Source organism: Vulpes lagopus, chromosome 19, assembly GCF_018345385.1.
Source record: "Vulpes lagopus strain Blue_001 chromosome 19, ASM1834538v1, whole genome shotgun sequence".
NCBI classification, from domain to species: domain Eukaryota; kingdom Metazoa; phylum Chordata; class Mammalia; order Carnivora; family Canidae; genus Vulpes; species Vulpes lagopus.
Window position 1 is genome coordinate 31,397,147 of NC_054842.1, and position 25,185 is coordinate 31,422,331.

General features: G+C 49.7%; 1 protein-coding gene across 1 annotated transcript in view; it reads right to left on the reverse strand.

Annotated features, from left to right (window-relative positions):
* Positions 1–591: 591 nt before the first annotated feature.
* Positions 592–25,185, reverse strand: part of RAB6B (RAB6B, member RAS oncogene family) — a 57,299-nt gene continuing 32,705 nt past the window's right edge. The window contains exons 3-8 of the mRNA XM_041734424.1: positions 12,938–12,991; positions 12,641–12,746; positions 10,788–10,899; positions 9,594–9,687; positions 6,672–6,738; positions 592–5,053 (exon numbers count right to left, since the gene is read on the reverse strand). Coding sequence (XP_041590358.1) covers positions 4,989–5,053; positions 6,672–6,738; positions 9,594–9,687; positions 10,788–10,899; positions 12,641–12,746; positions 12,938–12,991 — 498 coding nt within the window. The 3' untranslated portion in view covers positions 592–4,988. The remainder of the gene's footprint in view (positions 5,054–6,671; positions 6,739–9,593; positions 9,688–10,787; positions 10,900–12,640; positions 12,747–12,937; positions 12,992–25,185) is intronic.

Sequence of the window (25,185 nt, forward strand, 5' to 3'; positions counted from 1 at the left end):
CAGTTCTGGGCCTGATCTTGGCCTTTGCATCCTCTCCGGATTGGCCCCACAGTTGTCCTGGCCTTTATGGCAGCTTTTAGTCTGGAGATGATGGAGACCTGAGGGGCCTCTCAGGGGATGTTCTCTAATTAGTGTGGGGGGAAGGGGAGGTGGTATGTGGCTTCTTGGTGGTGTCACCTGGAGAATGATTATGGTTCACCCTAAATTATTTAAATGGCTTTCTGGAGATCACCAGGAGGAGGAGAGATTCAGTCCCTGCACCCGCCTTTCAAGACCTCCAGCCATGACTTGTGGAGACCAGGACTGACAGAAGTTACTACACACCCCCGAGTCTCCATTCTGCCCGGGGCTTCCCTTCCCATCAGCCTTTAGGCAGAGCGGAGATGATGGAAATGAGGGCACCTTTCCCCTCATTTGTATGTCTGAGTATGTGGAGGGCCTGGGTGAAGAGGAAGAAACAAGGCACTGGGTGGAAGACCTTGCACCAGACAGGAGATGAGGGTCTTTGTGGAGCAGGCACTTGAAGAAATACATTTTTGCGCCCCCACCCGCCATATATGACTGCACCACTTAGAGACAGTAGACAAGAGGTTTTGTGTTGAGAATCAGGACAGTTTATTGTTTGATCAACATGCTGAGTCTTCCACATTTTACACAGTTTCATGTAAAGTCAACGTGGCCATTTATGCCTGCTGAGCCAGTAAAGATGGAAATGCCACCCTCTGTGCTCCTCGTGGCCAATCACTTTGAAGGGGATGGGTGAGGGAAAGTGGGGACAAGTTGACACACCACACGATGCAGGCTGGCCTTCCATGTATGGAGGCTTCCCAGTGGAAGGAAGCTTCCAAACCCCACTGCAAGGATAAGCCATGCCCTGCGGGGAGTGTCAGCCACGCAGGGCTGTGGCGCTGGAGAGAGTACACTCGAGAGCCCAAGGTTTTGGAACATCTAAATAGTTCATTTCAAACAAAAACTCAAAGGATGCCCTGGTCTGTGCCCATGACAGTCAGAGTGGACTTGGGGACTGGCCCTTCTTAGCAATGGAGGAGCGTGAAATGGACATGCGTTCTTTCCCAGCTGGCTCAGGTACGCTGGCCAGAACCTTCTAACCAGAGTAGAGGTGGTCTGAGGAGCAGCCGCGCACAGCAGCCCCTTCCGTACGGGTGCACAGTCACACTGGTACGCGCAGGTTGGCGATGGATGAAGAATGGAAACACCTCGGCTCTGAGCACTTCCGACTTGCTGGGTGCTCACAAGCAAGTGGCCCTTCTCTGCCTCAGTCTTCCTGTCTCGGAGACAGGAAGGACGTGAGACCTCCGCATCGTGCTGCTGTAGCTAGGTGGTGACACCTCATCACATGCTTGGGGGAGAGGTAGTTTGGAAACTAGTGAGCATGCGGCCCTGCTTGGCTGATGCACAATGACTTCTGTTCAGCTGCCCCTCACGTGGCTCAGATTGGGACTCCGTCCTTGGCCACCTGTTCTCACATCCTGACATTCTCACCTGCCTTCTGCCATATGAAGGAATGTGGCTGCTCTGCCTGAAGGACACCGAAGCCAGCGGTGCCATTTTGTCACACCTGGTGCTTGAGGGCAGGGGCTCCCAGCACCGGCTTGCCATTGGAAGGTCAGAGACGTTTGCACTCAAAGATATGTCTGTACACTTAGCTACCGGCATTTTAATTCTTGTTTCTGTTGCCTGAGACACTTGAAGTGATCTGGTTGCTCCTCAGACCCAGGAGTGTTCCAGAATGTCTAAGGATGCTGACAGGAAGAGAGTGGTGAGAGTAATGGCAGAGAGGGCTCTGACTGAGAGGGATTGCTCATAACCGGTCAGCTTGCTAACCGCGGACTAAACGCTGCACTTCTCACACCTGCCGCCGACCTTCGTTCTGGCACGTGTGTGCATTTATAACTATGCTGTCTGCTTCCTGTATCTTACGCTTTTTCAGATGCCTCTAGAATAGGAGCTTTACTGACAACTTTTCTTTGACACTTCCCCTCAAAGAATAAAAAAAAAGGGCCTGAAGAAGAGGACCCTGGCCATCTCCCAGGTAAGGGCTAGTCCGTAGGGAGAGGGACTGAACGATGGCTTTGCCTCATGCTAGCCCATCTGGATTTGGCAGGGATGGAACACTCGCTGGGGAAGTGGTGGCAATTTCACCCCCTCTTCAAAGGAACCTGATCATTTTATTACTAAACCTCAGCTCCAAGTCAAGATACTACCTACAACCAAGAGTCAGTGATGGCATCTGCTCAAAATGAGAGCCAAGGAACCAACCCAATTCTGTGCAAGAGATCCGGCTGCCCCAACAGACCAGGAAGTGAGGGGCAGAAATCAGGCCTGAGAGAAGGAGGGTCATGGAATGGCATGGCACCACTAGGCTGGAAGGACAAGAGGAGACAACTGCCCTCACCTCAGAAGAAGCCGCTCAGGAGAGCCTGGACTCGAGAGAGGACCTTGTGTACATGCTAGGAAGGCTCCCCGAGGCCACATCAAGCCAAATGACATCTTCTGCATCTCTTACTGCTCTTGGGCTGTGATGGAAAGAAATGTTCATGGTGCCTTAACTTACGTGTGCACATGAGAAGGGAACTGAGTTTCTGCTTTGTTTTTACAGGAATGTTTAAGAAAAGCTACTTAGTACCAAGAATATTAAAATCCACCATACATTCATTCCCTGGGACCCAGTGCAGATCCCAGCAAATGGGGCTGTCCCCAAGGCCAAAAGCAATGGGCCTCACTGCCAACCAGGCTGATACTGTAACATGGACTCTATCAATCCTCACGAGGTAAGTAAGCACTCTTCCAACAAGCACCACTTGGGGGTGTGCCATGGTGGGGGGGTACTGGCCCACATGGGCATGCACACCTATGCATGTAAGTATAGAGAGAAACGGTGCACATATTCCCATGGCTATTTTTGCCTGTAGTTTAACACATCTATGCATTAGTTTATTGATGGCAAGACAATCACAAGTTTTTTGACAATATTAAGTATTTCTTATTTCAACACGTTGCAGTACTTTTGAATTTCCAAAACTGTTATCACAATGCAAGTTCCAACTTGAGAGCAGGAAAAACAATATACATTGAGCACATGTATCTCTGTGAGAATGTGTGTGTGGAAGGTGTATACACAAGTCTATCTCTATATATAATTATGTACACACATATAAAAACTAAACACATGACACTGGAATTACGTTCGTACATCAGTCTGCTTTCTGGAAGAAGAGCTCAGTGAAAAATCCTGCTTCCTCTCTTCTTCACCTGAAGATAAATTCCTCTCTAAACATCAGCTCTGACCGTCTCCTTAAGCTGAGAGTGTGTGACAGGCCCACTGGACAAATATCAGTGAATCCTGTCTACTTACTGGCTGCCATTTTGGATTAGTTTCTGAGAAGTTCCGAAGTTCACTGCAATAACTTATTGGAGTCCTGCTTTGTGGAGGAATTCAGCCCCTACCACTCCCAGATGGTCATTTAGCTCCCTTAAGACATGCCCAACAGCAGCCTGGAGGCAGACTCAAGCCCAGCTTGGAGAGCAGGGTTTACTGTGTCTTGGCCGGAGTCGCCAAGCCCACTGCCTGGCTCTGTGCGGGCTCAGGGTCGGTAAGTCTGGGTCTATTTGGAACGCTGGCCAAATGGGTTCCATCACTTAGAATTATCTTCAGAGATTTTAGAGGTCCTCGGACCAAGCCCTTCTCAGAAATGAGTCAAAATGGCAAGGATGGCTCTCTCTGGGCAGCCTTCTGGAGACCCCACCTCAGCAGCACCTTCCGGCAACCAGAGTGCTGCCACAATACCCTCAAAGGTACGTGCACAATAATTACAACTGCATTATGCCAGTGGGGCAAACACATCAAGAGGTCAGCCTTTCCAGAACAGCACTCCATAGTACTAGCAGCCAAGGATCTGAATATGCATCTTCAAGGTGGCAGTACAGCAGCTGACCCCCCTGCCCCAATCACAGACGGACACTGTGCGATACAGGCTCTAGCTCTGCTGAGGTGCGAGGACGAGGCTTCAGGGCAGCACACACTGCGTTCCTTTCTGCCCTTCCCTTAGATTTAACCCAGACATGTGTGCTGATTGCTGGGAAGGCTGATTAGAACATTTTTCAGAACCACATGGTGCCCCAAGGCTATGAACCACACATCGACACAAGCCCCAGTAGCCAACAGCACCCCGTCCTTCCTTCCAGTGACCTCTCTGCCAACCACTGAGTGGACCACAGAGAACACAGGTTGCCTGTGGCACGTGCCCTCCACGCCCTTCTCGGCTTATCGGAGAGGGGAAGGGAGAAGCAGGAGGAATTCCAGTGAGGCCTGCTGCTGGCTCCCTGCTGTCCACAAGGCCTTAATTTCAGCTCAGGGCCATGGCTGATGTCCCACTCTGGCCACGGAAGGACAGAGTTAAAGGTTGCCTCTTCAGAGGCGGCTGTGTTCAGTGTTTGATTTAATCAGAGAGGGCCTGTTTGGTGGGTGGGGCCTGGGATTGGAACCTAATTAAGTTGCCCCATTAATTGTAATTTATCGGGCCAGGGTGGAAGGAGGGCAGAGGTGATGAATGGTTCAAAGAGGGCAGGAAGGAGGAGGTGTGTGGAAAAGGTTCTCTGTAAGTTTACAAATATACAAAAACAAAAAGCACATCTTTTAAATAAAAATGACTACATTTTTATCTGGCAAAAAGTTGTATACACATGATTTAAATTTTTTTAAATTTTAACAGTTTTTGGCAATCTTAATAAAGTACAATATATTACAACCAAACCAAAAAATAGTTGTTTAAGTAACAGCTGTTAAGAGTGACGTGATCCCTGATGCCCAGCCTCCCTCCCCACCCCACCCTACTCCTAGAGACAGAGAGAAAAGAAAAATCCTCCCATCTTGATAAGCTCATTTCCCACCCCCCTTAGGAAGCTAACCAATAGGAAGCAACACAACAAGCGAGTAGTGTCAAAGGAAGCTGGCAGGTCAGGCTGCATTAGCAGGAGCAGCCGCCCTCACTGGCTGGGGGCTCCTGGGGTTTGTCCAGCTTGATGTCGATCACTGCAGGGGCCTGGGCTAAGGAAGATGACTGACGGAGAAGCTGCTCCCTGGCTCCTGTCCCTGTGCACCCTTCATCTGCCCTATGCATGTAGATCCTCTGTCCTTCCACAAATACCTACTCAGGTCTTTGCTTGGCCTGGGCAGGAAGGAGGCAGGGTCACCAGCTCCCACCCCCCTCCTTCCCACGACCCCTCCCCTTCATCGACCTGAAGCAAAGCTGGTCCTAGGCTGTGGGATGACCACATAAACACAGGCAGGACAGGCCCTTCCTCAGAAGCCTTCTTGGTAAGCAGTGCCTCAGCCTGGTTACCAGGCAATCCCACCCTCTGGGTGCACTGGAAGTGGACGATCCCACATCTTAGCACAGGGCTACGTGGGCCCTGCCCTAACCACTCACAGCAAGTGACGCCTCAAGCTCTAGTCCCAGTGTGTCGCTTAGACTCTGAGAGGGCTGCCGGGGGCTGCATCCCTGGGAAATGCCTCCAGCCCTTTCCACTGGTGCCCTGGGGACTGGGCTGGAGGAGCCCCAATCAGAGCTCCACTAGAGGAATGGGTTCAAAACGCATAGCCAGGCTGCTCCTCTGCCCTCATCAAGCTGACAGCCCCTCACGCCAGGCTCGAACACGGCTGACGGCCAGGCTGTTGGCACAGCAAGGAATGGCTCTTCCCGGGCAGGGCTGTGGGCCCCTCTGGAGGACTGAGCTGGGGCAGTGGACGGGGCGGAAGCGTAAGTGCTGCTGTGGGACCTGCTGTGAGTCCTGCTGTGGGTGTCCTAGGGATGTTTTTGTGGCCCCTGTTTAAGGACTCTGAGAGAGACTCTTTTGGCTCTGAGTACTACAGAGCCATGCTTCTCCCAAAGATCACATTTTCCCTCCATGCCACTTTCTGGCCATGGCCTATATTTTGAGTAGGAATTTCTGACCTTTCTTCCTTTTATTTTCCCCATACCTACAAAAATAACATTTTTCTGGTATATATCTACATAAACACATTTTTGGTAACATAGTAGAGGATGAACAACTGCCTTCCTTCCCATTGGGCATATCAGACTACCTCTCTGAGCCTCAATTTCAGCTTCTGGGTGTCATCTGAGGTTTGGGGTGGGCTCTGCGAGTGGCCGCATGCAGACCTCATCCCACAGAGCAGAGGGAGCTCTGGGGCTGTGCAGGGCTGGGCCAGGGAAGCAGGCAGGACACGGGAGGAGGGATGTGTTGGGGAAACTCCCATGTAGAATAGGTTGGACCATGTTCTGGGTGCAGAAGCCTTCCGTGCAGTGGAGAGTCTACTTGTACCCATGAAATACAAGTGGTGTTCACTGTAAACATGGGCAGAGCTCCTATTTCTCACTTGCCCCACACCATCCTTCACATCCACCTGGTACCCCCACTGCTTTGGAAATAGAGGCTTTAGGATGGTTTGAGCTGGACGAGTTCCTAAAGCCTCTGGAGTCCAGCCTCGTCCTGGTACAGAGGAGGGCCCACGCCATACTCAGCAGGGAAGGATGGGCTGGAGACCAGGCGAGGGCTCACCCACTGTTCTAAAACACTAAGGGGATCCACCAGTGGATAAATGGCTTCTCCAGCACATCTTTCACTCACTTAATAAAGGAAAAGGATACTCCCTTCTTTGCTTTTCTCCTGGACATTCTCCATTCCAGGCAGAGCTGATGCCACACGTCGGAAGAGCTGGAGAGAGGGGGAGACGCAGCGTGAGCCCCTGGCCCCATCCTGCCCCCCACCCCCATCTCCACCCTCTTGCCTCTCTTTGTCCTGACGCTGGGCCTTGTTCTCCTGTCTTGCCCTCCAACTGTGCCCTGAAGGGCCGGTGCTGCACTGAACTGCCCCCTCCCTTGCCCTAGTGCCTGTCACAGGTCTGGGCCCCGGCAGGCCTCTCACTCAGGCAGGCTGACCACGGGTCCCCAGGAGCGCAGCATGCGTCCTGGTGACTGTAAGGGACCTACCTACCCTAGTGGAGAAAATGATCTAGGCCCTGGGAGACAAGCCCTTAGGCAGGCTTCTGTCCCACCGCCTGGGTGGGGAACCAACTCTCAACCTGCCCTTGAGACAAATGACCCTCTCTGACCCTCTCTGACCCTCTCTTCATGCAGGGCGGGTGGGGGGAGGGGGTTCTGTGAGGCTGCAGGCACCAGGGCAGCAGGGTGCTGGGAGCCAGGGCCGTACAATCACATCATGGAAAACAAGACTTCTGAGAGAAAAAGCATACAGGAGAGTGAATGCGATGCTGTAGGTTTGTTTGGGTATGGGTGTTAGGGTGATGCGTATGTTGTGTGTAGAGGCGCATGTGTGGAAAATACACATGTGGACTGTCTGTGTGCGAATTTGTGTAAGTGTGGGGGGAGAACTGTGTAGGCTGCACACATGTGGGGTGTCTGTGTCTGTAGGCAGACAGGGAGGACCGTGTGGTGGGGACGTCAGGCAGGGCAGACGTGGAACTTAGCAGGTGACAAGTACAAAGCAGAAGTATAATGCACCAGATGATTCTGAACATCCCCACCCCACCGCCCCCCACAGCCCCCGCCACATACTCCAACTCCAGGGACTCAGTGAGCTCTCTAAAGACAGGGCGAGTCTTGTTCATGGTCTCACCCTAGAGCCCAGCTCTATGGGAGCACCCAAGCCAAGTGACAGGGCCAAGGGTGAGGAGGGCCTGAGTGGGGAAGTCACTGGTGGGCCTGGCAGGGTAAGGAAGCCCGTGGGCAAATGCAGAGGGGGTTCCAAAGTGGGGCAGGAAGAAGTGAGTGAGGGTGCAGAGGCCCAGTCACTCTTGAGCTTTCCTTCACGGCCTTGCCCACGCAGCCGTGTCCTGCCTGCTGGCGGCCAAACTGCCAGTTAGACGGAAACTCCTGGGGTCACATGTGGGTCTCCGAGAGCAGATATGATCAGCCTTAGAATCCAGGAGTCTGCGCTGCATGAAGATTCCTCTGAACCACAGAGTTGGAACGGACCACATTTAATTCATGCTTAGACCATCAAGTGGCTTCCAGAGCATTCTAAAAAGGGAGACATCAGCATCTCCCTGCCCCTGACCACTAGGGCAGAAATGACCTGCCTCATGGGCTACTGCCCATTGCTTCCCTGCATCCTGTGAATTTCCATCAGGGCCACACAGAGCAGCAACCCAGGGCCACTTCCATGCCTCCTGGGATAGGCAGCTCTTGCTCCAAGAGACACCACAACAGCACTGGGAAGGGCATGGGCATGAACACAGCCATGCTGAGGGTGCTCTAATTGGGGAGGAAGGGTTAGGGGTCCCTCACTCTGTCTTTCTCCACTCCTCTGCCATGGGCACTGTCCATGTGGGATGAACCATCACTGTATCCAGGCCAACAGCTGATGGGCAGCTTGTGTAATGCTCCCAGGCACTGCTAGGGGTGGCAGAGAAGAAGTAACACCCCTGCCAAGCCACGCTCCTCACTCAGAGTCCCCTCCCCATGTCACGCACCCCTCCAGCCGCATCTCTGCTTACACATTACCCTTGTCTGCAGAGAACACACTTTCCCTCTTCACCTCTTCAAGTCCTCTCTTCCTTGAAGACAGGGGCTCCTAACCTTTTGTGAACCAAAGACCTCTCTGGCAGCCTGCTGAAGCCAACAGGCTCCTTATAAGCATGTGACCTCGGTTACATAGGGGTATAAAGGAAATCATTCAGGACTGAAATACACTTCTAAAGTCTTTAAAGACACTAGGTGATTATGCAGCTGCATTTGTGCTTCCCCGTGGACATGTTAAACAGCGAGAGCTGGCAGCAGGTGTAGTTACCCCGTGAACTGGAGCAATGATGCACGTAGAGGCCAAGAGACCCATAACATGGCAGGTGGACAAGAGAACGGTTGGGATCTGTACGGTGATAAAGTCACAGGGGCTGCCACCATCACAGAGTTGTCCTGCCTACGTTTATTTCTGAGGAGGTGTATGAAGACTGGAGGGGTAGCCCTTGCCAACCCAAGTCTGTTGACCTATGGATCCCCACCCTTAGAGGTCCATGGTCCTAGGGAAGCCCACTGCTGCGAGGCTCAGCAGTAACCTCCTCCAGGGCTTCTCTGACCATCTTGATTCCCCAGGCCTCTCCCTCTGTAAGCTCCAAGCCCACCTGGCCCTCCACAGCCCTGAGCACTTGTCAAGCACAATGCATGAACCCCAAAATGCTGGTCAGATTCAATTTCCCACTCCTCCATCCCAAGTGAGGTAAGATGTTAGGGAAATGCTGCTGCTGTCACCTGGAAGTTGGTGGCCAGACACTCAGCATGTTACACGGCCATGAGTCTGGTAAAGTGGCTAAGGATGACATGCTCGAGACACCCCCAGAGAGTGAGTGCTCTTACCCTCTCTCATGTGCTTTACCAGCTCTAGAGGTTAGCTCATTTCCCATGAAGTGGGGTTGATGGTGCTCTGGTGGCCTGCCCCAACCTGCTCACTAGCCCCTCAGGGCAAGGCAGAGCCAGGCCCATGACTAACCAGGCTGGAAGCCACACGTGGCTCCCTGGCCAGGCTGGCTGGCACCAGCGCCAGGTGCATCCTACCTGCTTCACGTTGTAGCCAGTCTTTGCGCTTGTCTCGATGAACATGACACTCAGTTCTTTGGCACGCTGCTCCCCTTCCTCGATGGTTATCTGCCTGTGAGTGAGGGGAGAGGGCAAAATGAGCCCCTGGTAGAGGTGGAGGGAGCAGCTGAGATGAGGGCCTCGCCCATGAGTCAGCTGAGGACAGGGCTCCCGTCCAGGATGAAGGGCACAGGGCCACAGCAGGATATGAGCATGCCCACTTTTCCTTCTGTGGTGCTTCCCAGCTCAGGAAGAGACCTCTGTGGAAGGTCAGGGACCTTCCCATGCCTGCCCTTCCTAACAATCAACCATCCCATGTGTCTGTGTCTAGAAAGCACTTTGGGCCACATATTGCCTCTCTGGGTGGTGTCAGCAGTCTCCTTTTCCACAGGCAGATGGTGAGGTTAAAAGTGACTGCCTCAAGGTTGTACTTAGAGCTACTGAGTGATGGAACTGGGCTTTGAGCCCCATTTCCCTTACTTGAAAGACAGGACTCTATTAGAGTAGGCTCGAAGGCAGATAATTCTGTAGATGGTCAGAGCACACTGGAGGAAGCCCACCGTCCAGGACCTGCTGCTCTATCTGACCAAGCTGGGTCCCACGGGATGAGTGGACAAAGTATATATGTAGGACAAAGTGTATTCTCACTTAAGTGAGCCCTGTCTATGGAGGCAGCCATGGAGCAGCGTCTCCGGAGGAAGCATCACGACCACCCAGACACAGCCACAGATGGGAAATTCTGCACGTTCACTCCTGGGGATCAGTACCCTCACACCAGTGCAAGTATTTCGTGGGGGCAGAGATACATGCAGAAGCAGAAGCCAACTGGGGCCTGAGGGACTGCCATCTGCAGCTGGGCTGTGGCCGTGCTGGGCCCCAGACCACCCATTGCTGCGCACGGCCAGGCACATAGGGTTCCATAGACCTCTCATGGAGAAGCGCCCCTGCAGACAGTGTGAGGTAGGGTGCAGAGTTGAGACACTGTACACAAGGGTCTCCCAGGGCTCTCACAGCCTCCAGTGGCCCAAAGGCGCCTTTCTCAGATGCATGGGGACACATCAGAAGCACAGACTCACCACTCACGCATCCAAGAACTCCTTCGCCAGGAGGAGCCGCAGAGGAGAGGGTGGGCCAGGCCTGCCAGCACCCCACACCTTGCACCCTCACACCTACCTCTTGTCGGCCAGGTCCGTCTTGTTGCCCACCAGCATGATGATAACATCACTACCCCGCTCTGTCCTGACATCGTCGATCCACTTAGAGGTCTGCTGGAAGGAGTTGAGATCTGGGTGGGAAAAGTGGGGAGACAACAGAATGAGAGTCTGCCTGAGCAGACAGAGGGCAAAGTGGGAGGGGGCATGAGACCAGGAGCAGGAGGGAGGGGGGCTGTGCATCCTCACACCCAGACCAGTGGGTCTGGGCCTTCTAGTGGGGGGCCCATGGGTGTCTGTGGAGCTGCTGCCCCACGGCCTTGGAGAAACCTCGTGTTGCTGAACCACCCCCTGGGGCAGGGTGGGAGTCCTCCTGTTGGAAGGTCATTGTCATGATTTGCTACACAGACTAGTGGTTTTAGGAGCCCACCTGAGAATCAGACCTGACTTTGTAGGTGCAGAACAGAGAGTGAGAAATGGGTACACTGGACTTGGCTGAGCTTGGAAATGTGTGTGCGTGTGTGTGAGTGTTGGTGGAGAGCCACAACAGACCCTGGGGGAGGCGGGCCCTACACAGTGGGCTCTGACCGAGGAGGGTGGTGCTCGGGAAGGGCCAGAGTCTCCAAAGAGAACTCTCAGGATCTGCAAGTAAGAGGAGGGGAGAGGTGGCCCCAAGAGAGACAATGGCCACAAAAGGTAAGGCCATTTGAAGGCAGCCTTTTTCTCAGAAGATGTGGGCAGCCCGGGTGGCTCAGCAGTTTAGCACCTGCCTTTGGCCCAGGGCCTGATCCTGGAGACCTGGGATCGAGTCCCATGTTGGGCTCCCTGCATGGAGCCTGTTCCTCCCTCTGCCTGTGTCTCTGTCTCTGTCTCTCTCTCATGAATAAATAAATAAAATCTTTAAAAAAAAAAAAAAGATGTGACAGACCTTGGGGAGTGGTTGCAGGGCAACACCCGTACACCTGAAGGCAGGGGAGATGGCCTATCCCAGGAAGCCTCGGTTGCTCCCAGCCTGCGCTGCATCCTGCTTGTGTCAGGCTGCACAAACCCAGGCCGAAGGACCCAGCTCCCACCTTACTCAGGTGTGGGGGGAGCCTGTGGTCAGATGGAGGGGTGGAAAGAGGAGCTGGGCAGGGCCAAGGGCAGCAGGCTCAAAGCAGTGGAGCACACATGCCTCCCCATGTGATTTCAGTACTGTGGACAGCACCCGGGTGTCCTCCCACCCCAGGTGTGACCATGGCACCAGGGCTTATCAGGTGTGTCCTGTTAACTTGTCTGGGCAGCTGAGGCTGCACCAGGCCCCACCCCTTCTCCCTGAAATAAGTCTTCCTCTCAAGAACAGCTGCCCTGGCCAGAGGAGCCACACTGTGTGGGAAATGCAGCCCACCCATGGCTCTCCCAGACCTGCTTGGCCTCCCCTCAGAGGAGACCCTTTGAGGAGCTGGGATGTCAGCTGACAAAACCATGGCTGCTGGTTCAAGGCTGGCCCAGAGACCAGTGTCTTCTCCCATCCAGACATATATACATACTGAAGTGGCTCCACAGGGGTCTCTCTGGCCATCAGGGCCAATGAGGACACAGAGTGATAGGAGCAGGGCCAGCCTCATGGGCACCTCCGCTTACCTCTACACACAGCCCCCTGCTCTGAGCAGGCCCAACTCAATCCTGTATACCCATGCCTGTCACAGGATGGTGGGGGAAGGTGGAAAACATGCTCGTATTCAAAGGCAACTCACCCTCCACCACCAAGGACCCATCTTTTTGCAGTGAGAAGACAAGCATACACAGCATACACGTGTGCACACATGAGCATGCACACAGGCCCCAGAGCCTCTATGAGCCACCCTCCCTCTGGCACCCTGGACCCACACTCACTTGTGATGTCATACACCACCACAGCCACTGTAGAGTCCCGGATGTAGCTGGGAATCAGGCTGCGGAACCTCTCCTGGCCGGCTGTGTCCCAGAGCTGCAGCCGTACCTGTCACACGGAAGGCAGGGAGGTCAGTGTGATCCTCACTGGGGGCTGGAGGAAGGCCCTGGCTCTGGGATGCCGGCCCTGCCAGCTCTGCGGTAGACATGGGCTCTCTCAGTGCTGCCCAGCTAATGGCCTCAGCTGATAAGTCCAAAGGAGCCCTCTCTGTCCTTCTAGTTCTAAAGTCAGGTACTCACCGTACGATCTTCCAAGTACATGGTTTTTGACAAGAAGTCAATCCCAATGGTTGCCTATTAGAGAAAAACAGGGAAAGGTTAAAATTGAAATGCCTCAGGCAGGCAGTGATAGCCAGCAAAAGAAGAGACACCCATGCCAAGCCTAAGGCAAGTCCTGCCCTGCTGTCCCTGCCTCCCCCTGTCAACAGTGAAGCCAGTTGTGCCTCTCAGAGGAAGTGGGTTGGGGCTAAGTAAGGATGAGGACAGGTTTTCAGGGAGTGACAAAACTGCTCTGTGAAGGGGACAAGAGAACCAGGCGAGGAGACTTCCCCACTCTGATAGGTGTATCCCCTGCCTTCCTCAGGTGGGAGCCTCGAGGAGCAGAAGCTGGGTGGTCTCCTGGCCCAAGCCTGCTTGACCTCACCTGCTTCCCTTCTCTCACAGCCTCCGCTCCGGGCTCCTGGAACTCCGGCCCCCAGGCTTGGTCCACCACTGCCCCCAGCAGGCAGGGGTAGAGTGGGGAGCAGGAGCAAGGCTTGCTGCTGTGTGGGCAGAAGAGAGCAGCTGGGTTTCCTCAGGGACACAACAAACCATCCAGAGCAGCATCTCCCTGGGAAACCACACTGACTCTTTTCTTCCAAACCAACATATTAGGAGCCAACTGTCCCCAGCACACCCCTGTGCCCTCTCTTTTCTGGCAGTGGGGAGAGGTGGCTGGGTAGGATATAGTCAGCCTTGTGGCCAGATGGCTGGGACCCACCACTCACTATGTGGCTTTGGACAGGCCACCCAACCTCTCTAGGCTCACCTGCCCCACAGCATCTAGGATAGGAACTAAGACACTGTCAGTGTGATATGGAGATGTCACTGCTATGCAGTTAATAATAATGCCTGATGACAAAGCCTGAATGTCCAGGGCAATGATAAATGATAAAGTACAGCGTGGTACACCCATGTGGTTAGAATCCTTAGCAGCCATTTAAAATCGTGTTCTCAAAAAGTATTTAAGGACCTGAGGAATCAGTCATCAAGCAGAAAAGAGCAGGTTGTAAATATCACGTATAGCGTAATCCCAACAGGATGCACTTAAGTAGGGAGAAGTATTTTTCATATTTTCTTGGATACTAAAATGAAAAGAACACACTAAACACCAGTGTGAATGACGACAGTATGGGCAGTTCTTTTTGCTTCCTTCCTTATAATTTCCTCTATTTTCTCCATTTTCTCCGATTAACGTGTAATAGTTCTAGAAGCAGAAATAGAATATTTTTAAACAAAAATATAAGATTAAAAAGTAACCTTAGTTGTATGGGAAACTGCAGTGACTTCTGATTACAAAAACCACAATGGAGGGAAGCCCAAGGAGATAGAAAAACCCATGTTTGCAGGTCCCAGGCTGTCTGCAAGCATGTTCATGTACATTCAGACCTCCAAATCATTCCACAAAGGAGTTAAACTGTATCCCCCCTGGAAGTCTGCCCTAATGCAGAGTCCTGGAGTGTCGAGGAATCTTACAATCCTAGAACACGGGTGTTAAAACATACACCTTAGACATAACTCCATCCAAGCCCTTACACTGGAGATGAAAGATCAGGGAAGTTAGAGGGCACGTCTGGGGTGACTTCACGAGTCAGAGGCAGAGCTGGAAGGGTCAACACTACAAGTTCGGTATCACTTGGGCTCTTTGTAGCCCAACGTGCACATCTTTCCTACATGGTGTAGTCACTGGGGAACAAGTCTGGAATTGACAGGTGGCTTGTGGAACCAGCCTTGTTCCTTAAGTCACACAATGTTCACTCATCAATGAAGCGTGACAGTCCTTGTTTCCAGATACCCTTAAGGAGAATTGTGCAGACCACGTGGAAATCTCTCCCTTCATCAGTGCCCCAGGAGTGGCAAGCTCCTCTGTAAAGTGACCCCTGAGCTGAAAACCAGGTGTGTGACCTCAGGATTGGTGGCAGGGACTGCTGGCTATCCTCCCATATGCAGTCTCCCTTTCGACAGTAATAGGATTCTAGATATGTAGATGGATCAATGGCTACCCCCATAAAGATGGTATTTCCCAGCTTCCTTTGCAGGGAGATGGCTAAATTCTGGTCAGTGGGATGTAAAGGTGATGTATGCATCTTCTGGGATGATGGGGGGCAGGTGACATGCTCACAGCTGCCCTCTTTCCCTTTCCTGCAGCTTGGAATGAAGACAGGTAGTGGTGAGTCATGCTGGCCCATCCAGATGAAGGTGATATAGTAGTGATGACAGAGCAACCAGATGGAGGAAGCCTGAGTCCCTGACCTAGGGGAGCTACCTCAGTGTCCTAGACTGCTTACATCCAGACTATTGTGCGAGAGAGAATGGAATTTCAATTTTGCTTAAGCTACTGTTATTTTGGGTTTCTTTTAACACAGATTAACAATAGTCTAACTAATAGAGCAAAGAACCTTGGAGAAACATACCCCTCAAAGGTAAGCAGCATGGATGGCAATGGTGATATTACTGATGATAGTGTAACAGTAACAACCCCAATCTATCTCATGTGGGCACAAGCCACTTCTGCTTCCATGGAGGACTGAGAAGTCACCAGATGACATGACAAGAATTGTGCCATCTGGATCAAGCCTTGGCAAAGCTCAACTCAGTGGCCTCTACAATCATAACTGCCATTACTGGACACCCACATATTTTATTTCCATTGCCCCCCCCCGCCCCCCTGCAAAAGCCTGACCACATCATCGGTACTGAAGAACTAAGTCTGGGAGAGGCCAACCTCCTCTCTACCTCCTCCCTTTCCAGCTGTCTCCCACCTTTAGTCCTACTTTCATGCTTCTTGCACATCAGAGAAATATCTGGTTTCTTAACTGACTACTCTGTCTCCAACAAGCCAGGCCACTGAGCCACAGCAGACCTTCCTGTAACTGTACACATTTTTGCCAAAGCACAGGCATTGTTCCTGGGAATGGCTGAACCATCAGCTTTGCCCCAAAATATATTCCTATGATTAGTTTCCAATAATGGCTGAGTAGTTTTTATCGAACTAACCCTCCTACAGATAACTATTATAAACTGTGGAAAAATACAAGAAATAATTTTTAAGCACTGAAGAGTGAGCAAAAGCAGGCAGAAAAATGGAGGGGTTACAAGCTTTGAAGGAAGGCAAGAGAACGAAGTGAGATCCAACATTTAACCAATTTTTCCGGAGGTAACTTCCTAGTCCTACAAGTTAGAGGGGCTTGGTAAACACCTCAGGCTTTCCACGGGAAACCCAGAAGGGCTGGCGTTGGGAGGAAAGGTATCATCGCAGGACTGAGGGTCACACCAGAGGACTGAGGGAAAAACCAAGAGAGACCTATCTTAACAAAATTTAAACATGATAAGTAATCCTGCCCCATCCTCCCAAAAAGATTAGCTCTCCATAATTTAACTGCCTATTAAAATAAAACTCAAACACTCTTCAGAGGAAGGTAACAGAATCCAAGAATCTCTATAATTTATTGTAGGCATACCTCATTGTCCCATGCTTTGCTTTACTGTACTTTGCAGATAACTCTTTTTTTTTTTTTTTTAAACAAATTAAAAGTCTGTGGCAACTCTGTGTAGAGCAAGTCCATTGGGGCCATTTTTTCAATCACATTTGCTCACTTTGTGTCTTTGTGTCACATTTTGATAATTCTCATGTTTCAAAATTTTCATTATTATATTTTTTATGGTGATCTATGATCAGTGATCTTTGCTGTTGCAACTGTTATTATTTTGGAGTGCCATGAGCTGCACCCAGATAAGACAGTGAACCTAATCGATAAATGTTGTGTATTCTGAGTATCCCATCAACTGGCCATTCTTCCAACTCTCCCTCTCCTCAGGCCTCCCTATTCCCTGAGACACCACAGGGTGGAAATCAGGCCAATTAATAACTCACAATGGCCTTAAGTGTTATGTGAAAGGAAGAGCTGCACATCTCTTACATCAAAAGCTAGAAATGATTAAGCTTAGTGATGAAAGGTGTCAAAAGCTGAGAAAGGCTGAAAGGTAGGCCTCTTGCACCACACAGTTAGCCAAATTGTGAATGCAAAGGAAAAGTTCTTGAAGAAAATTCAAAGTGCTGCTCCAGTGAACGCATATACAGTAAGAAAATGAAACCACCTTATTGCTGAATTGAAGAAAGTGTTAGTGGTCTGAGTAGAAGAACAAACCAGCCACTACATTCCCTTAAGCTAAAGCCTGGTCCAGAGCAAGGTCCAGACTCTTCAGTTCTGTGAGGACTGAAAGGTGAGGAAGCTGTAGAGGAAAAGCTTGAATTCAGTACAGGTTCATGAGGTTTAAGGGAAGAAGCCATCTCCATAACATCAAAGTGCAACATGAAGCAGCAAGGTAGAAGCTGCAGCAAATTATCCAGAAGATCTAACTAGGATAACTAATGAAGGTGGCTATACTAAACAACAGATTTTCAATATAGACGAAACAGCCGTATGTTGGAAGAAGATGCCATCTTGGACTTTTTCATAGCTAGCTAGGTAGCAGTTGATTGATTGATTTGAGAGAGAGAGAGAGCACAAGCGGTGGGATGGAGCAGAGGAAGAGGGAGAAGCAGGCTCCCCTCTGAGCAGAGAGCCCAACGCGAGGCTCCATCCATCCCAGGACCCTGAGATCATGACCTGAGCCAAAGGCAGATGCTTAAATGACTGAGCCACACAGGTACCCCTAGGACTTTCATTGCTAGAGAGGAGAAGTCAATGCCTAGCTTGGAAGCTCTGAAAGACAGGCTGACTCTCTTGTTAGGCACCAGCACAGCTGGTCACTTTAAGTTGAAGCCAGTACTTATATACCATTCCCAACTCCTACGGTCCTAAAGAATTATGCTAAATCTACTCTGCCGTGCTCTATAAATGGAACAATAAAGCCTGGAGGATAGCACATTATTCACAACATGGTTTACTGAATATTTTAAGCCCACTGTTGGGACCTACTGCTCGGCAAAAAGGACTCTTTTCAAAATATTATTGCTCGTTGACAATGCACCCAGTCATCCAAGAGCTCTGATAGAGATGTACAATGAGATTAATGTTGTTTTTGTGTCTGCTAACACAGCAGCCACCCTGCAGCCAAGAATCAAGTTATAATTCTGTTAAGTCTTATTATTTAAGAAATACATTTTGTAAATTACATTTGTAAATCACTACCAAAGATAGTGATTCCTCTGATGGATCTGGGCAAAGTAAATTGAAACCTTTTGGAAAGTATTAACCACTCTATAAGCCACTAGGACAATTTGTGATTCATGGGAAGAGATCAAAATATAAACATTAAGAAGAGTCTGGAAGTTGATTCCAGCACTCATGGATGACTTTGAAGGGTTCAAGACTTCAGGTGGTATTTAACTGCAGATGTGGTGGAGACAGCAAGAGATCTAGAAGTGAAGCCTGAAGATGGGACTGACTTGCTGCAATCTCATGATAAAACTTGAATGGTTGAGGACTTGCTTCTTATGGATTAGCAAAAAAAGGGGTTTCTTAAGATAGAATCTATTCCTGGTAAAGATGCTATGAAGACTGTTGAAATGACAATAAAGATTGATAACATCACATAACTTAGCTGATAAAGTAGTGGCAGGGTTGAGAGGACTGACTCCAATTTTGAAAGAAGTTCCACTGCAGGTAAAATGCTATCAAACAGCATACATCCTACAGAGAATTCCTTTGTGAAAGAGTCAATTGTGACAAACTTCATTGTTGTCTTATTTTAAGAGCCACCCCAACCTTTAGCAATTGTCACTCTGATCAGTCAGCAGCCACCAACACTGAGGTAAGACCCTCCCACCAGCAAAATGATTACAACTTGCTGAAAGCTCAGATGATGGTTAACATGTCATAACAATAAAGTCCTTTTTATTTTCTTTTAAAGCTTTTGTTTATTTATCTGACAGAGAGAGAGAGAGAGAGAGAGAGAGAGAATGAGCACAAGCAAGGGGAGCAGCAGGCTCCTCTCTGAGCAGGGAGCCTGATGTGGGGCTCAATCCCAGGACCCTGAGATCATGACCTGAGCTGAAGGCAGACGCTTAACTGACCAGACACTCTAACAATAAAGTTTTTTAAGTTAAGGTATGTATGTTATTTTCTAGACCTAATGTTATTATATGCTTAATAGACTACAATGTGGTATAAATATAACTTTTATATGCACTAAGAAACCAAAAAATTCATGTTTCATTTTATCACATGGTCTGGAACCAAACCTGCAGTATCTCCAAGGATTTGAACCCAGGTCTCGTTTACTGCAAAGCCTCTGCTTTTGACTATTCCGCTGAATTTCCTCTGCTTCCTGAAATCCCTTCGCTTCTGAAGCTGTCACTGTGCTCTGAAGCTGTCATTGGGTCTACGTGGGGGTCACATCCTGTCTGGCTTCCTACTGTCAGACTCTTATGGTCATTAGCCATAATAGCTCTGCAGAGCCCACTTCAGAGGAAATTCATTTGCATTTTAACAAGGACAACTAAAGTCCGCTCTCTAAAGACAGAGCAAAAACAAGAACTTTTAAGATGGCCTTGGCTGAGCCTTGGTTACCAGGAAATTTCTAGCTCCTTGGCATCATCTATTTTCCCAGACACAAGGCACAAGCAGTTGGCCCCACAGCACTGCCAGCTGGAGCCCATCTCTGTCAGGCCCTGGGCAGCTCCTTTCTGGCAAACACTGCAAGTAAGTAATACTCCTTCACCTTCTCATCCTCGAATGCCTACTATGTGTTAGTCACAGAGCAGAATGAGCCCTTGTTCCTGCCCATGAGTAGCTGGAATGCTCCCCTGGAATGCTCTTTCACATGGTTAATACCTATTCAGAGCTGAACCTCCAACCTGTAGAGGAGCTAACATTAGCACACAGGGCTGTGCTCCTTGACGATGGAAAGGAACAGTGTGTAGTGAGAAGAACATGAAGAGGAGAGGGACCCAGCTTCTAACTAATTTCCTGAGGCAAGATGATGGAATTATGCAAGTCCTGAAGTGAATACTAACTTTCTAGCAGGTGAAAAAGGGGGTGCAGTGGAGGATGGGAAACGTGTGTGGAGGGGGAAGCCCAGATGGAGGGAATGGGACAGTTCTGATTTCCTTAATGGCAGAGCTCCTATTAGACCAACCCTCTTGCAGATTACTATTATAAACTCTGAACAAAACACAACAAACAACTATCTGAAAGCACTGCCAAGTGACCAAAAGCAGGTAGGGATTGGAGGGGAGTCAACTTGCAAAAAGGGGGGGGGGGGACAGCCCTGGGTGAAGCTCCTGTTTTTATGACTGCTTGCTCACTTGAGGGGAGCCCTGGCTGGAGCACAGGGGTTGCTAAAATTTGGCAAGAAACCCAGAGTCTGCTTTTTGAGAAACAAGTCAGATCCCAAAGCTACCACAACAGCCAGAAAATGTGCAAAATCTTAACCACAAGAAAGCCACAGAGAGGGCACTCCAAATTCTATATACAAAAGCTGCCCAAGCGCCTGGGTGGTTCAGTTGGTTAAGTGTCTGCCTTCGGCTTAGGTCATGATCCCAGGGTCCCTGCTCAGTAGGGAGCCTGCTTCTTCCTCTCCCTCTGCCACTACCTCTGCTTGTGCAGACCCCAAGCAGCCTACCTAAAACTGAAAACAAAACAAACAAATCAGAACAGAACTTTATTTTTTTAAAGATTGTATTTATTTATTCATGAGAGACACACAGAGAGAGGCAGAGACACAGGCAGAGGGAGAAGCAGGCTCCCTGTGGGGAGCCTGATGTGGGACTCGATTCCAGGACCCAGGGATCACAACCTGAGCCAAAGGCAGATGCTCAACCACTGAGCCACCCAGGCATCCCTGAACAAAACTTTAATTTGCTGCCTACCTACTGCCTACAGGGAAGACAATGAAGAATTTGGATCCAACCAATACTCTTACAAAGGAACAAACAATTCAGTCTTAATCACAACATGTAGGATAAATCTTGATTTATTCAGCATATGAAGTGCCAACCATGTTCAAGAAAAAAAAGAGGTGGAGACCAACGCTGAGGTGAACAGCTACTGAAGGTAGCAAGTTGTTTAAAGTAGCTAATAGGATTATGCTCAAATATATAGATACACTCATAACCAAGGCACAGATTTAAAAAATCTCAGCAGAGAAAGAGAAACTATAAAGAAAAACCAAATACAAACTTAGAACTAAAAAACAGATATCTGAAATTTTAAAATCACTCATGGGCTTGACAGCACATAAACACTGAATGTGAAAACAGATCAACAGAAATAGGACACAACGCGACACGACAATAGGAGGACAGCAAGCAAAAAGAACGAGCCACCCAGGTAGAAACCTCAGTGATTCCCTCTTACCTGCCACCCCCACATTCCCTCTTAAAGGCCAGCATGCCTCATAAAGGGGGGTGTGTGTTGACAGGAACATGGTGCTTGTGTGGGTGAGTGTGGGGTGCAGAGGGAGTCACTTCTGCTTTGAAGGCAAAGCCCAGATCCATGAGATACACATAGCCTGGTGATGCCAGGAGGCTGAGAGGCTGAGGAGACCAGAAGTTCATGGACCTTTGGGGAGAGGGAAAGGTCAGACTTCTGCCAGCAAATGTAGGCTGCCTTCAATGACTCCCTGAGGCTGACCATGGCCAGGCCCAGAGGATGCTGCTACCACCTTTGCCAAATGGACCGGATGGATCACGGGCTGTTTTTAGTGACCTCTCCCAGTGCTCTGCAGGATCTAAGTACTCAGTGATGGGCTTGGAAGAGCACTGGATTGGGAGCCTCTCCTCTCTGAAATGGGTATATTCATAGCCTCCGTTAAGGGCTGCAGATCACGTGTGTTAGACTATGCAAAGGTACTCTGTAAAAACACAAATGACCAACCCACCAGAGGATTTCCGGAAGAAACTCTAGAAACCCACTCCACAGAAGACCCTCCCAAGTTTCTCAGACTGGTTATGGGAAATGCATCCCCATGCGGCAATCTACAGGATAAAGGTAAACTGTAATCAAATGTTTCTGAGAAAGGTTGCATATTCCAGCTCCTAGGGGAGAGCCATAAAACACACTGGTGCAGTAAACACTCTGAGAAGTCCTGCACGAAAGAAACATGAACAATTACATGGAACCCAACATTTCCCAAGCTTCCTTGCTCTAGGAAACGTTGGGCTTGTAATCTCCATAACATCCTTTATCAATAAACTAGTGTTCCCAGGGCTTCAGGAAAGGCTGGCTGAGTTCTAAAGGAGACCACATCCCTCTTCTAGCTTGGCATGGAGTCTGACTCAAAGTATTCATTCTCTGTACTTTGTTTCCTCTTATAAATAAGTCTTGCTGGTAACTATGCCACAGGAATGTAAGCAGGATATCAAGACACATGAGCAGCAGGCTTGATTTGGGGGGCCCTCCTGCCAGTCCACAGTTCCCCGGATCCTCCCCTCCCCTCCTCAGCTGTGCTGCCCGATGCCCCTTCCCAGGAGGTTGGGCTGCACTCTACACTCCACTAGTTACTCCTTTAATATCGTGCTTACACACTGCACTGCTTATGAAAAAGGGCAAGCATTTCATTTTATACAAAATATGAGGAATCTTAACAAGCACAGGTTTCATAGCCACATCTACATCCACTTTGTCCTGAAGGTGGTATCACAGTGTCCATGGGGGCTCAGACACAGAGCACAGAATGACATTGCCCACCTCCCTCTGTACGAGACCACCATCAGCCCAGTGGATCTCCAAGAAAAGAGATGTCTCCTGAAGCACTCGTTGGAATCTTTTTCGCTGTGTGCATTTATTATGAAATATAATTTTGCATCCACATTCTGACAAGACACAGTAATAAAGTCCGCAGTGGAAATCTGCATGATGATTTGCATAAATTGACTCAAGACTCTTCTCAGGAAGAGAACTCACGGAAAGGAGTGTATTTGTGTCTTTTTCTAGCCTTGGCCAGGCCTTGGCCCATGGCTGGGGAAGCATCCATAAGTGGCAGAAAGCAGCTGGGCATGACAAGCCCTCAACAATGAAGCGGCTGTTTGTGCTCTGCACTGACCATCAGATGAGAGTACAGGGTAGAGTCATGCAAATTAGCATGCAAATGAGGCTGGCAAAACTTTAGGATTCAGACTGGCAAGTGGGCACTGTGGGGGAAGGAGGCGGCAGCCTTGGGAAAACATGCTGGGCAGGATCCGTCTGTGCCAGTTGCTCAGCAGAGTGCTCTGGGGGAGGGGATGCTGACTCAGGAGGTCATGGCACAGGTACCAGGCTCCTTTCAGCCACTTCAGCCTCAAAGCCTGCACAGTCACTTTCCTCCCAGTGGAATGTGGCTTGTGCCTGTCACCACCCAATTTAAGTACTTATCAATTGCTCTTTTATCTCCTACGGTCTGAAAGGTCAACCAAGGAGTATGCACCTCCTGCCTTTAACTAAGGGATTAAATGTTAAATTTCATCCAAATCGGTCGATCCCTTCAAAAGCCACAGAGATGCTCAGTGATGTGTGTGGCCTGATGCTCCCTTGGAGGCTTCTCAAAAGGTCATGGAAGGATCCAAGCACGGAGGATCTTTTGCCCTCCTCTCCTTAACAGGGCAAAAGATGCTCCTCCAAAAGTGGTGGACTTTTGAGGGTGTCTAAGAACCATATAAGGGTAACCTGCAAAGTGAACAGGATGGACTCCTGACCTCTAGGGCAGAGAACTGCAATATGAGTTCCATTAATCTATGAAACGTAACAGTTGCTGCTGGTGAGCTTGCCCAATAACCCCAGCCACCTCTTACTCCACCTCTTGCTGGCCTAAAGACAATAAAAGTGAAATTCTGCTTTTCTAGCCTCTCCAGGGGTTAAGGGTGACTGGGCGACCTAATTCTGGCTGGTTAAGACATAAGCTGCGGTCTGCTGGAGGGGGAGGAGATCCTAGGAAAGTTCTTGCTTTCTTTTCCTGCCTTGAATGCAGAGATGATGTCTGGAGCAAAAGCCAGCCCACATGCAGATAAGAACCCACACACCAGAAAGAGGAACAGAGTGAGAGCAAGAGCGCAGGGAGTGACAGCATCACTGTGCAGCCGTGCCACCTCAAGTCCCACTGTGACCGCTTGTACCTGGAAAATCTCACCCTCTCTTCTCAAGCCACCATTAGTCAGTTTTCTGTACTAGGAGGTAACCACATTCCTAATTTGTTATATGCTCAACAGATGAGAGAGAGAAAGGACAGAGGAGAGGTGGAGAGAAAGAAAAGATGTTAGAGCAAGACCAGGTCTGCCCTCAGTCCAGAACTCCAGAAGGAGCACGTGGATGACCAGTGGTACTCCGGTGGGTCTCAGAGGGCCAGGTCATCTTGCCAAGATGCCCGGCATTCAGGGGGATTTCATTGTATGACTGTCGCCTCATATTTTGACCACAGAACTTAATGTCTGCAAAGGTGGAACTCCACTCTATGAAAATAAAATCATCATGTTGCTAGAATTAAGTTAGGACTAGAGTTCAGTGTTTTGCCAGAAGCACAGCAGCATCTGGCAGAGTCGCCAAGCACTGCCCAGGTGTAAGCACAGGGATGGCTGGGAGGCCCATGATTTCCTAGCAGGACACTTTGTTAGTAAGCTCTTGTCAGCTTCATTTCATCACTATCGACCTAGTTGGCAGGAGAGTTGCTGCTATTGCCTTCAATTTTCTGTGTTTTGGATTTTTTTTTTAAAGATTTTATTTATCCATGAGAGACACAAAGAGAGAGGCAGAGACATAAGCAGAGGGGGAAGCAGGCTCCCTGCAGGGAGCCCAATGCAGGACTCGGTCCCAGGACCCCGGGATCACAACCTGAGCCAAAAGGCAGACGCTCAACCACTGAGCCACCCAGGTGTCCCTCAATTTTCTGTTCTGTTCTGCTTCTCTATATGGTGTATAGTAATGCACATCTGTGTCAACAGTACTTCTGGCCTATGATTTTCCATCATCTAGATTTTAAGACTGATGCGAGCTATGGTCTAAATACAATTTAACCACATTTTTAGTGCTAAAGTTTGAGGCAACTGGTCTAGATGAAATAGGGGTTAAATCCTATCCAAATAATTCCCAGGGCAAAAGAGAATGCAGTACTAAGAAATGGGGATGCTGGTCCAAGGTCTCTGAGCTAAGTGACAAACCTGGGATTGGAACCCAGGCCTCCTCTGCATGTGGCATCATTCTGAAGGAGAAAGAAAGAGTTGAGGTAAAAGGGAAAATGTTGAATCCTTGTCCTTGGTATGTGACCTCACTCTGACCACCTCAACCAGGGGCAGAAGATCCTATCCCTGTCTCCCC